Genomic DNA, 11,890 nt, shown 5'->3' with positions numbered 1-11,890 from the left:
CTTCCTTCTGGCTAGAGAGGATGTTCTGTGCTGTTACAGGGCAACAAGGGAAAAAAAACACGTGTGACGTGTGCCGGGTGAAGGTTGCGCAGGTCCCACGAGGGTATGGAGAATGAGCCTGGTGCTCGTACAGGAGGCAGAGCCCTGCTCAGCAGTCGTGACACTTGTTCCCTGTGCACAGGGCTCCCCACTCGGGCAGCGTCCTAACCACCTCACGGGGGTCACCCAAGGGCTGTCGGGCTACCAGGGCCACTGCAGGCTCCCTACCTACGGAGCCACCCAGGCAATGTGCAGAGCTGTGGAGGGGAACAAGTGATTGCCATTGCCCCAGCAATGGAGCAGAGACAGGTGCCAGCCTTAGCTCCACAATCAGTGAAAGCAGAGCCCAGCACATCAGCTCTTCAGCAAAATGCTCCGCCACTCTAGGGCAGCCGAGCGCTCAGCACCCTATGCCCGCCTTCCCCCCAAAACCCATGTCCACACATGCACAGACGCACGTTTGGGTGTGAAACAAATGATTTATTGACATCTATGTACAGGGTAAAGCTCCGCGAGGGACAGGGCGGTGGCTGTGCCCGTGGTAACAGGAGTCTCTGTCGCAAGGCTCCTTGCAAGGGCGACTCCAGCCGCATCGCGTCCCACTCCCCAGAGTGCGGTTCTGCTGCAGAGGAAAGGTGTGGCAGCAGTTCCCAGAGCCGACTGAGTAGCGTGTTGTGCGTGCCCAGCGTGCTCAGTTCCGCAGCACCAGCTCCCAGGGGAGTATCTAGGGGACACTAAGAGAGCTCCGTGCGTGAGGAGCTCTTTCGGTGTCCGTAGAAGAGCAGGCTTGTGAGCCGATCTTGCAGCTCATCGGCCTCACGCATTGCCTTGGCGTGGGCGGCTGGGTCATGCAGCAGGCGCTGGAAGAGGTTGAGTGGCTCCGCTGTTTGGAGGGCTGGGGGCAAGACGATGTCCTCGGGCATGTTCTCATTAGCAAAGAAGAAGTGGTCGAGGCGTTTGTCGTGCAGGCAGCCGCGCAGGTACCACAGGATATCCTGCAGCCGCATGAGGAATTCCCTCCTGCTCCAGCTCGACACTGGTAAGGTGTTGAGGAGGTGCATGGCAACCGTCTTGAAGGTAGCGGTGGAAAAGCCGGTGCCCAGCAGGATAGCGGCAAAGAGCTGGAGGCATTTGAGGTGGGAGGTGTCGTGTGGGGCCTGCCTGGCCACATGCCTGAAGAACTTCACCTCTGCCACCGCGTAGCTCTCTGCCCATGTTGTGCTGGGGGTGAGGATGGCCTCTGGAGTCTCCCGGCTGCTCAGGAAGATGTCCGAGTCGCCTCGCCGCACCCCAAACATGATGTCAACGAGGAGGCTTTTCCCAGAGGCGTTTGTCAGCTGCAGCTTGCAGGAGCGGCTGGAAGGCAGCACCTTCATGCTGTAGTGCTGCGCCTGAGGCATCTCTTCCCAGGCTGAGCTCACCAGGTTCTGCAACCACTGGGCGGTTTTGTGCACATCCAGGTAGGAGCCGGTGCAGAGGGTGCCAAGGAGGCTGGCAGACGGACTTTTCCTCAGCTCCTCCTCCTGGGGGTGGTGGAGGTAGAACGGCGTGTTCTCCACCAGCTGATCCCTGCTGCAGGTACACGCCAGCTCCACGCGGACGCGGGAGTTCTTTGCCGGCATCTCCGCTGCAGTGCCCAGCTCCAGGTGGAAAACGTGCCCACGGGGGGGCTTAAGGGGCACAAGCAGGCGGTACACAGCATCACGCCCACGGGGACTCCAACCTTCGAAGGCGCTACCCACCCCGATGGCTGGCTGCAGGACCGGGAAGAAACTGTTGGACAAGCGCTCTTGCAGGACAGCCAGGAGGTCGCCCACCAGCTCCTCCACCACGCGGCTCCTGTAGGCCAGGCGCTGCACTGACGACCGGATGCGCTTTGCAAACCTCCCAAACACACGCTTCTCATAGTCGCCAGAACCTTCTCCTGCACATTGTTCGTTGCCGCACTCTGTGCTGCTGCCTGAGCTCTCCTCTGCAGCGCTGCTGCCTGGCTGGGGGCTCCTTTTGCTGAGGTGCCGGCAGAGCCTGAAGATCAGGACGAGGACTGCAGCGAGCGCCCAGACCTGCCAGTGCTGCAAGGCAGCGAAGAGCAGGTCTCCCCAGGCCGAGGCGTTCTGCTCCATGTCCTGCAGCAGCCGAGTCTTGGGCTGGCTCAGCTGCTGCGCGTGCTGCCGCATGTGCCCGCAGGTGGCCTCACCCAGCTCCTGGCAGACCATGTGCAGGAGCTGGAGGATGCTCTGCACGAGCAGGGGGAGGAAGGTTGTGTCAGCCATGGCCTGTGGGAGGAGGGAGAGAAGGGGTTGAGTGGGGCTGGGAGGGCAGGAAGTGGTGGCGCAAGGGCCCTGCCGCTGCACTGCAGGGAGCTGGGGGCAGGCAGGAGAGGGGGCGAGACAGCTGGGGGGCAGCAAGGCCTGCGCCCAGCCCCGGTGGCGGTGGTGGCAGCGTGCCCGGCCCCAGGCGCTCCCGCCAGCGGCTGGGCCCTTGATGCAGGATGAGAACCCACCCCCCCGGGGGCCCGCCGTTCTGCCCGGGCCCCGCTCCGGCCCAGCCTCCCGCCGCCTGCGCACTCACCTCTGGCTCAGGCTGTGCTGGGGCAGCGCTGCCTGCGGGCGCCTTTTATAGCTGCCCCCATTGTGACACGGCCCCTCTGATGTCACAAGCGCCAGAGCGCATCACCGGCACAGCCGCCAACCAGCCCCCCCGCCTCAGCGCCTCACAGCTGCCCCCGGCAACCAGAGCCCCGACAGACACAGAGTACAGGCCCAGCCGGCAGGACAGGGCTGCCAGTTGCTCTGCTTCCACTGCTTTAGCCGCCCCCGCAGAGCATTTGCTGCCGTCCCGGAGTCAGGAGAGAGAGAGAGTCTTGGCCACTTTTCTCCTTCAGCAACAGCTAACGCCAGCTGGATGGCTTTTCCCTCTGCAGATTGACTCCGCTCACCTTGTCCTTCAGCAGCTTCTGCCACTCGTCCTGTAGGACTCCACACCGCAGCATTCCACCTTCGATGCTTTCCTACAGTACGACAAGGCCCATCAGTAACCAGAGCATGCTGGCTCTCATTAGCTGAGAGAATGAGAGTTCATGATATGGTGGAGCTTCCTCAGCACGTGTCACCACCTCCTCTGGTGGCACCCCAAAGGCCTTGCCTTCGGGCCAGTTTGTGATCACTTCTACCATTCCTGGGCAATTAGGGTTTCCTGTTTGAGCTCGCTGTGTCATTGAGGCAATCCACTTACTCCAGGGTAGCATCGGTGGTGTGATGAGTAGAGGGAACTTTACCCTTGAACATCCAGCTCAGTCCTGGTAATGGGGGCGCCAGGAGGAGCTGTGCCTCAGGACCAGGTGGTGTGACTTCATTCAGGCCACGATAGTCTACTGTTAGTCTCCAGTTCCCATCAGACTTTTGCGCTGGCCATATAAGGCTGTTCAAGGGTGAGCGAGTTTTGCTGATCACTCCTTGGCTCTCTAGCCGTTGATAGGAATGAGGGAGTCCCAGTTGGTGCGATACTGCTGTCGATGCACCGTGGCAGCAGCAATTGGCACCTGCTGATCTTTACGCTGGGCACCAGTGCCCACTAGGGCTTTATACTTTTGTGGCTCTGACGTGCCAGGCCATCGAATCCACACAGTCCAACAAATCCAGTTGTCCCTCTCCTCCTCATGGCTGGAGGCAGGGCACCTCAAACGTTGACCACAGCACCTACGATTAGCAGAGGAGTTCCTACCTGGTCCGTAGGATGGCCTACCATAGGTCAGAGCAGCCTTCCAGTTCTCCCTCCCACTTCCTCATGTTCTCTCCATAGTTGCAGAGGCAAAGACACAGGACATCTCGGAGCGGGTTCGATTGGTCTTGAGTCGGAGGGTGGTTTTTCTCTTGAGTAAGGGGCTGTTTTTTCTCAGCAGCTGCACATGGGTGTGTGGCCACTACTCTAGAAGGCGCATTGGTGGTGTAACTCGGGCAGTGATGGCTTTGGCAGACACTCAGTGAGTCGCTGCACCTCCTGCTACCCCCTGTAGGTTGCTACTGAGAAGAGCTGGCACTTTGCTCTTGCCTTGGTCTTGGAGGAGAGGTTATTGGCAGCTGTGAGCCGGGTGCCAGGAGAGACAGGGAGCAGGAGCTGTCCGCGACTTGGCCTGCTGCAAAAAAAGGCCAGAGTGGGTGTTGTAAGAGCAGGGCCCTGGGAGAGCCCGGAGAAGCCACGTCCCTTGGGCTGATGGGCAGCGGGCGCCCATTGGGCTTCTTTAGCTCTCAGACAGAGGCAGCTCTTTTGAGGGGACAATTCTCAGAGATCTTGCAAGTCTTTGCCCATATAGGGTCATTGGATTTCCACAGCAGGTGTCCCAAAGAGAGGTATGAGTACAGGTCTCCTGCCACGCAGCTGCCATCAGGCCATGGCTTCTCCTCAAGGTGGCCTGGATGGCTCAAGTGCGTGCCTTGAATTGGAGACATCTCCAAAGCTTTCTGGAACCTCGCTGCACGTGGCTTCTGCTTCGTCGAATACTACACAAGAGCAGACGCTGAACACGCAATGCGATTTATCAACGACACGCGACTAGATGATCGCATCATTCAAACTGACTGGGATGCAGGGTTTAAGGAGGGGCGACAGTATGGAAGAGGAAAAACTGGAGGACAGGTGCGAGATGAATACCGGACAGACTACGATGTGGGAAGAGGTGGCTTCGGCAAGATCATTCAGATGCAGAAAGCAAATCATCAGCCTGCGATCTACTGATTGCCTCGTGGCTCCTAGCTCGTAGAGGGCTCTGTCCTTCCAGAGCTAGCTCTGTTCTCGCATTTTGGATTGGGGTAGGGAGTGAGATCCAAGTTCCAGCAAAAGGTGACCCTCCTTAGACTGTGGATATACATGTATACATTCCCCCTTCCTTCTGGCTAGAGAGGATGTTCTGTGCTGTTACAGGGCAACAAGGGAAAAAAAACACGTGTGACGTGTGCCGGGTGAAGGTTGCGCAGGTCCCACGAGGGTATGGAGAATGAGCCTGGTGCTCGTACAGGAGGCAGAGCCCTGCTCAGCAGTCGTGACACTTGTTCCCTGTGCACAGGGCTCCCCACTCGGGCAGCGTCCTAACCACCTCACGGGGGTCACCCAAGGGCTGTCGGGCTACCAGGGCCACTGCAGGCTCCCTACCTACGGAGCCACCCAGGCAATGTGCAGAGCTGTGGAGGGGAACAAGTGATTGCCATTGCCCCAGCAATGGAGCAGAGACAGGTGCCAGCCTTAGCTCCACAATCAGTGAAAGCAGAGCCCAGCACATCAGCTCTTCAGCAAAATGCTCCGCCACTCTAGGGCAGCCGAGCGCTCAGCACCCTATGCCCGCCTTCCCCCCAAAACCCATGTCCACACATGCACAGACGCACGTTTGGGTGTGAAACAAATGATTTATTGACATCTATGTACAGGGTAAAGCTCCGCGAGGGACAGGGCGGTGGCTGTGCCCGTGGTAACAGGAGTCTCTGTCGCAAGGCTCCTTGCAAGGGCGACTCCAGCCGCATCGCGTCCCACTCCCCAGAGTGCGGTTCTGCTGCAGAGGAAAGGTGTGGCAGCAGTTCCCAGAGCCGACTGAGTAGCGTGTTGTGCGTGCCCAGCGTGCTCAGTTCCGCAGCACCAGCTCCCAGGGGAGTATCTAGGGGACACTAAGAGAGCTCCGTGCGTGAGGAGCTCTTTCGGTGTCCGTAGAAGAGCAGGCTTGTGAGCCGATCTTGCAGCTCATCGGCCTCACGCATTGCCTTGGCGTGGGCGGCTGGGTCATGCAGCAGGCGCTGGAAGAGGTTGAGTGGCTCCGCTGTTTGGAGGGCTGGGGGCAAGACGATGTCCTCGGGCATGTTCTCATTAGCAAAGAAGAAGTGGTCGAGGCGTTTGTCGTGCAGGCAGCCGCGCAGGTACCACAGGATATCCTGCAGCCGCATGAGGAATTCCCTCCTGCTCCAGCTCGACACTGGTAAGGTGTTGAGGAGGTGCATGGCAACCGTCTTGAAGGTAGCGGTGGAAAAGCCGGTGCCCAGCAGGATAGCGGCAAAGAGCTGGAGGCATTTGAGGTGGGAGGTGTCGTGTGGGGCCTGCCTGGCCACATGCCTGAAGAACTTCACCTCTGCCACCGCGTAGCTCTCTGCCCATGTTGTGCTGGGGGTGAGGATGGCCTCTGGAGTCTCCCGGCTGCTCAGGAAGATGTCCGAGTCGCCTCGCCGCACCCCAAACATGATGTCAACGAGGAGGCTTTTCCCAGAGGCGTTTGTCAGCTGCAGCTTGCAGGAGCGGCTGGAAGGCAGCACCTTCATGCTGTAGTGCTGCGCCTGAGGCATCTCTTCCCAGGCTGAGCTCACCAGGTTCTGCAACCACTGGGCGGTTTTGTGCACATCCAGGTAGGAGCCGGTGCAGAGGGTGCCAAGGAGGCTGGCAGACGGACTTTTCCTCAGCTCCTCCTCCTGGGGGTGGTGGAGGTAGAACGGCGTGTTCTCCACCAGCTGATCCCTGCTGCAGGTACACGCCAGCTCCACGCGGACGCGGGAGTTCTTTGCCGGCATCTCCGCTGCAGTGCCCAGCTCCAGGTGGAAAACGTGCCCACGGGGGGGCTTAAGGGGCACAAGCAGGCGGTACACAGCATCACGCCCACGGGGACTCCAACCTTCGAAGGCGCTACCCACCCCGATGGCTGGCTGCAGGACCGGGAAGAAACTGTTGGACAAGCGCTCTTGCAGGACAGCCAGGAGGTCGCCCACCAGCTCCTCCACCACGCGGCTCCTGTAGGCCAGGCGCTGCACTGACGACCGGATGCGCTTTGCAAACCTCCCAAACACACGCTTCTCATAGTCGCCAGAACCTTCTCCTGCACATTGTTCGTTGCCGCACTCTGTGCTGCTGCCTGAGCTCTCCTCTGCAGCGCTGCTGCCTGGCTGGGGGCTCCTTTTGCTGAGGTGCCGGCAGAGCCTGAAGATCAGGACGAGGACTGCAGCGAGCGCCCAGACCTGCCAGTGCTGCAAGGCAGCGAAGAGCAGGTCTCCCCAGGCCGAGGCGTTCTGCTCCATGTCCTGCAGCAGCCGAGTCTTGGGCTGGCTCAGCTGCTGCGCGTGCTGCCGCATGTGCCCGCAGGTGGCCTCACCCAGCTCCTGGCAGACCATGTGCAGGAGCTGGAGGATGCTCTGCACGAGCAGGGGGAGGAAGGTTGTGTCAGCCATGGCCTGTGGGAGGAGGGAGAGAAGGGGTTGAGTGGGGCTGGGAGGGCAGGAAGTGGTGGCGCAAGGGCCCTGCCGCTGCACTGCAGGGAGCTGGGGGCAGGCAGGAGAGGGGGCGAGACAGCTGGGGGGCAGCAAGGCCTGCGCCCAGCCCCGGTGGCGGCGGTGGCAGCGTGCACGGCCCCAGGCGCTCCCGCCAGCGGCTGGGCCCTTGATGCAGGATGAGAACCCACCCCCCCGGGGGCCCGCCGTTCTGCCCGGGCCCCGCTCCGGCCCAGCCTCCCGCCGCCTGCGCACTCACCTCTGGCTCAGGCTGTGCTGGGGCAGCGCTGCCTGCGGGCGCCTTTTATAGCTGCCCCCATTGTGACACGGCCCCTCTGATGTCACAAGCGCCAGAGCGCATCACCGGCACAGCCGCCAACCAGCCCCCCCGCCTCAGCGCCTCACAGCTGCCCCCGGCAACCAGAGCCCCGACAGACACAGAGTACAGGCCCAGCCGGCAGGACAGGGCTGCCAGTTGCTCTGCTTCCACTGCTTTAGCCGCCCCCGCAGAGCATTTGCTGCCGTCCCGGAGTCAGGAGAGAGAGAGAGTCTTGGCCACTTTTCTCCTTCAGCAACAGCTAACGCCAGCTGGATGGCTTTTCCCTCTGCAGATTGACTCCGCTCACCTTGTCCTTCAGCAGCTTCTGCCACTCGTCCTGTAGGACTCCACACCGCAGCATTCCACCTTCGATGCTTTCCTACAGTACGACAAGGCCCATCAGTAACCAGAGCATGCTGGTTCTCATTAGCTGAGAGAATGAGAGTTCATGATATGGTGGAGCTTCCTCAGCACGTGTCACCACCTCCTCTGGTGGCACCCCAAAGGCCTTGCCTTCGGGCCAGTTTGTGATCACTTCTACCATTCCTGGGCAATTAGGGTTTCCTGTTTGAGCTCGCTGTGTCATTGAGGCAATCCACTTACTCCAGGGTAGCATCGGTGGTGTGATGAGTAGAGGGAACTTTACCCTTGAACATCCAGCTCAGTCCTGGTAATGGGGGTGCCAGGAGGAGCTGTGCCTCAGGACCAGGTGGTGTGACTTCATTCAGGCCACGATAGTCTACTGTTAGTCTCCAGTTCCCATCAGACTTTTGCGCTGGCCATATAAGGCTGTTCAAGGGTGAGCGAGTTTTGCTGATCACTCCTTGGCTCTCTAGCCGTTGATAGGAATGAGGGAGTCCCAGTTGGTGCAATACTGCTGTCGATGCACCGTGGCAGCAGCAATTGGCACCTGCTGATCTTTATGCTGGGCACCAGTGCCCACAAGGGTTTATACTTTTGTGGCTCTGACGTGCCAGGCCATCGAATCCACACAGTCCAACAAATCCAGTTGTCCCTCTCCTCCTCATGGCTGGAGGCAGGGCACCTCAAACGTTGACCACAGCACCTACGATTAGCAGAGGAGTTCCTACCTGGTCCGTAGGATGGCCTACCATAGGTCAGAGCAGCCTTCCAGTTCTCCCTCCCACTTCCTCATGTTCTCTCCATAGTTGCAGAGGCAAAGACACAGGACATCTCGGAGCGGGTTCGATTGGTCTTGAGTCGGAGGGTGGTTTTTCTCTTGAGTAAGGGGCTGTTTTTTCTCAGCAGCTGCACATGGGTGTGTGGCCACTACTCTAGAAGGCGCATTGGTGGTGTAACTCGGGCAGTGATGGCTTTGGCAGACACTCAGTGAGTCGCTGCACCTCCCGCTACCCCCTGTAGGTTGCTACTGAGAAGAGCTGGCACTTTGCTCTTGCCTTGGTCTTGGAGGAGAGGTTATTGGCAGCTGTGAGCCGGGTGCCAGGAGAGACAGGGAGCAGGAGCTGTCCGCGACTTGGCCTGCTGCAAAAAAAGGCCAGAGTGGGTGTTGTAAGAGCAGGGCCCTGGGAGAGCCCGGAGAAGCCACGTCCCTTGGGCTGATGGGCAGCGGGCGCCCATTGGGCTTCTTTAGCTCTCAGACAGAGGCAGCTCTTTTGAGGGGACAATTCTCAGAGATCTTGCAAGTCTTTGCCCATATAGGGTCATTGGATTTCCACAGCAGGTGTCCCAAAGAGAGGTATGAGTACAGGTCTCCTGCCACGCAGCTGCCATCAGGCCATGGCTTCTCCTCAAGGTGGCCTGGATGGCGCAAGTGCGTGCCTTGAATCGGAGACATCTCCAAAGCTTTCTGGAACCTCGCTGCACGTGGCTTCTGCTTCGTCGAATACTACACAAGAGCAGACGCTGAACACGCAATGCGATTTATCAACGACACGCGACTAGATGATCGCATCATTCAAACTGACTGGGATGCAGGGTTTAAGGAGGGGCGACAGTATGGAAGAGGAAAAACTGGAGGACAGGTGCGAGATGAATACCGGACAGACTACGATGTGGGAAGAGGTGGCTTCGGCAAGATCATTCAGATGCAGAAAGCAAATCATCAGCCTGCGATCTACTGATTGCCTCGTGGCTCCTAGCTCGTAGAGGGCTCTGTCCTTCCAGAGCTAGCTCTGTTCTCGCATTTTGGATTGGGGTAGGGAGTGAGATCCAAGTTCCAGCAAAAGGTGACCCTCCTTAGACTGTGGATATACATGTATACATTCCCCCTTCCTTCTGGCTAGAGAGGATGTTCTGTGCTGTTACAGGGCAACAAGGGAAAAAAAACACGTGTGACGTGTGCCGGGTGAAGGTTGCGCAGGTCCCACGAGGGTATGGAGAATGAGCCTGGTGCTCGTACAGGAGGCAGAGCCCTGCTCAGCAGTCGTGACACTTGTTCCCTGTGCACAGGGCTCCCCACTCGGGCAGCGTCCTAACCACCTCACGGGGGTCACCCAAGGGCTGTCGGGCTACCAGGGCCACTGCAGGCTCCCTACCTACGGAGCCACCCAGGCAATGTGCAGAGCTGTGGAGGGGAACAAGTGATTGCCATTGCCCCAGCAATGGAGCAGAGACAGGTGCCAGCCTTAGCTCCACAATCAGTGAAAGCAGAGCCCAGCACATCAGCTCTTCAGCAAAATGCTCCGCCACTCTAGGGCAGCCGAGCGCTCAGCACCCTATGCCCGCCTTCCCCCCAAAACCCATGTCCACACATGCACAGACGCACGTTTGGGTGTGAAACAAATGATTTATTGACATCTATGTACAGGGTAAAGCTCCGCGAGGGACAGGGCGGTGGCTGTGCCCGTGGTAACAGGAGTCTCTGTCGCAAGGCTCCTTGCAAGGGCGACTCCAGCCGCATCGCGTCCCACTCCCCAGAGTGCGGTTCTGCTGCAGAGGAAAGGTGTGGCAGCAGTTCCCAGAGCCGACTGAGTAGCGTGTTGTGCGTGCCCAGCGTGCTCAGTTCCGCAGCACCAGCTCCCAGGGGAGTATCTAGGGGACACTAAGAGAGCTCCGTGCGTGAGGAGCTCTTTCGGTGTCCGTAGAAGAGCAGGCTTGTGAGCCGATCTTGCAGCTCATCGGCCTCATGCATTGCCTTGGCGTGGGCGGCTGGGTCATGCAGCAGGCGCTGGAAGAGGTTGAGTGGCTCCGCTGTTTGGAGGGCTGGGGGCAAGACGATGTCCTCGGGCATGTTCTCATTAGCAAAGAAGAAGTGGTCGAGGCGTTTGTCGTGCAGGCAGCCGCGCAGGTACCACAGGATATCCTGCAGCCGCATGAGGAATTCCCTCCTGCTCCAGCTCGACACTGGTAAGGTGTTGAGGAGGTGCATGGCAACCGTCTTGAAGGTAGCGGTGGAAAAGCCGGTGCCCAGCAGGATAGCGGCAAAGAGCTGGAGGCATTTGAGGTGGGAGGTGTCGTGTGGGGCCTGCCTGGCCACATGCCTGAAGAACTTCACCTCTGCCACCGCGTAGCTCTCTGCCCATGTTGTGCTGGGGGTGAGGATGGCCTCTGGAGTCTCCCGGCTGCTCAGGAAGATGTCCGAGTCGCCTCGCCGCACCCCAAACATGATGTCAACGAGGAGGCTTTTCCCAGAGGCGTTTGTCAGCTGCAGCTTGCAGGAGCGGCTGGAAGGCAGCACCTTCATGCTGTAGTGCTGCGCCTGAGGCATCTCTTCCCAGGCTGAGCTCACCAGGTTCTGCAACCACTGGGCGGTTTTGTGCACATCCAGGTAGGAGCCGGTGCAGAGGGTGCCAAGGAGGCTGGCAGACGGACTTTTCCTCAGCTCCTCCTCCTGGGGGTGGTGGAGGTAGAACGGCGTGTTCTCCACCAGCTGATCCCTGCTGCAGGTACACGCCAGCTCCACGCGGACGCGGGAGTTCTTTGCCGGCATCTCCGCTGCAGTGCCCAGCTCCAGGTGGAAAACGTGCCCACGGGGGAGCTTAAGGGGCACAAGCAGGCGGTACACAGCATCACGCCCACGGGGACTCCAACCTTCGAAGGCGCTACCCACCCCGATGGCTGGCTGCAGGACCGGGAAGAAACTGTTGGACAAGCGCTCTTGCAGGACAGCCAGGAGGTCGCCCACCAGCTCCTCCACCACGCGGCTCCTGTAGGCCAGGCGCTGCACTGACGACCGGATGCGCTTTGCAAACCTCCCAAACACACGCTTCTCATAGTCGCCAGAACCTTCTCCTGCACATTGTTCGTTGCCGCACTCTGTGCTGCTGCCTGAGCTCTCCTCTGCAGCGCTGCTGCCTGGCTGGGGGCTCCTTTTGCTGAG

General features: G+C 59.6%; 1 protein-coding gene across 1 annotated transcript in view; it reads right to left on the bottom strand.

The window, feature by feature from the left end:
- Positions 1-5,693: 5,693 nt before the first annotated feature.
- The window catches only part of LOC309685240 (inositol 1,4,5-trisphosphate receptor-interacting protein-like 1), a gene marked incomplete at both ends in the record, with an annotated part of 174,386 nt that continues 168,189 nt past the window's right edge, over positions 5,694-11,890 (bottom strand). The window contains one exon of the mRNA XM_082501045.1: positions 5,694-6,883. Within this exon, the coding sequence (XP_082357171.1) occupies positions 5,694-6,883 (1,190 nt within the window). The remainder of the gene's footprint in view (positions 6,884-11,890) is intronic.

The sequence above is a fragment of the Vanellus vanellus genome, assembly GCF_965231255.1.
Source record: "Vanellus vanellus genome assembly, contig: HAP1_SCAFFOLD_36, whole genome shotgun sequence".
NCBI classification, from domain to species: domain Eukaryota; kingdom Metazoa; phylum Chordata; class Aves; order Charadriiformes; family Charadriidae; genus Vanellus; species Vanellus vanellus.
The sequence above is the reverse complement of the archived record's forward strand: the minus strand, read 5'-3'. Positions and strand labels throughout refer to the sequence as shown.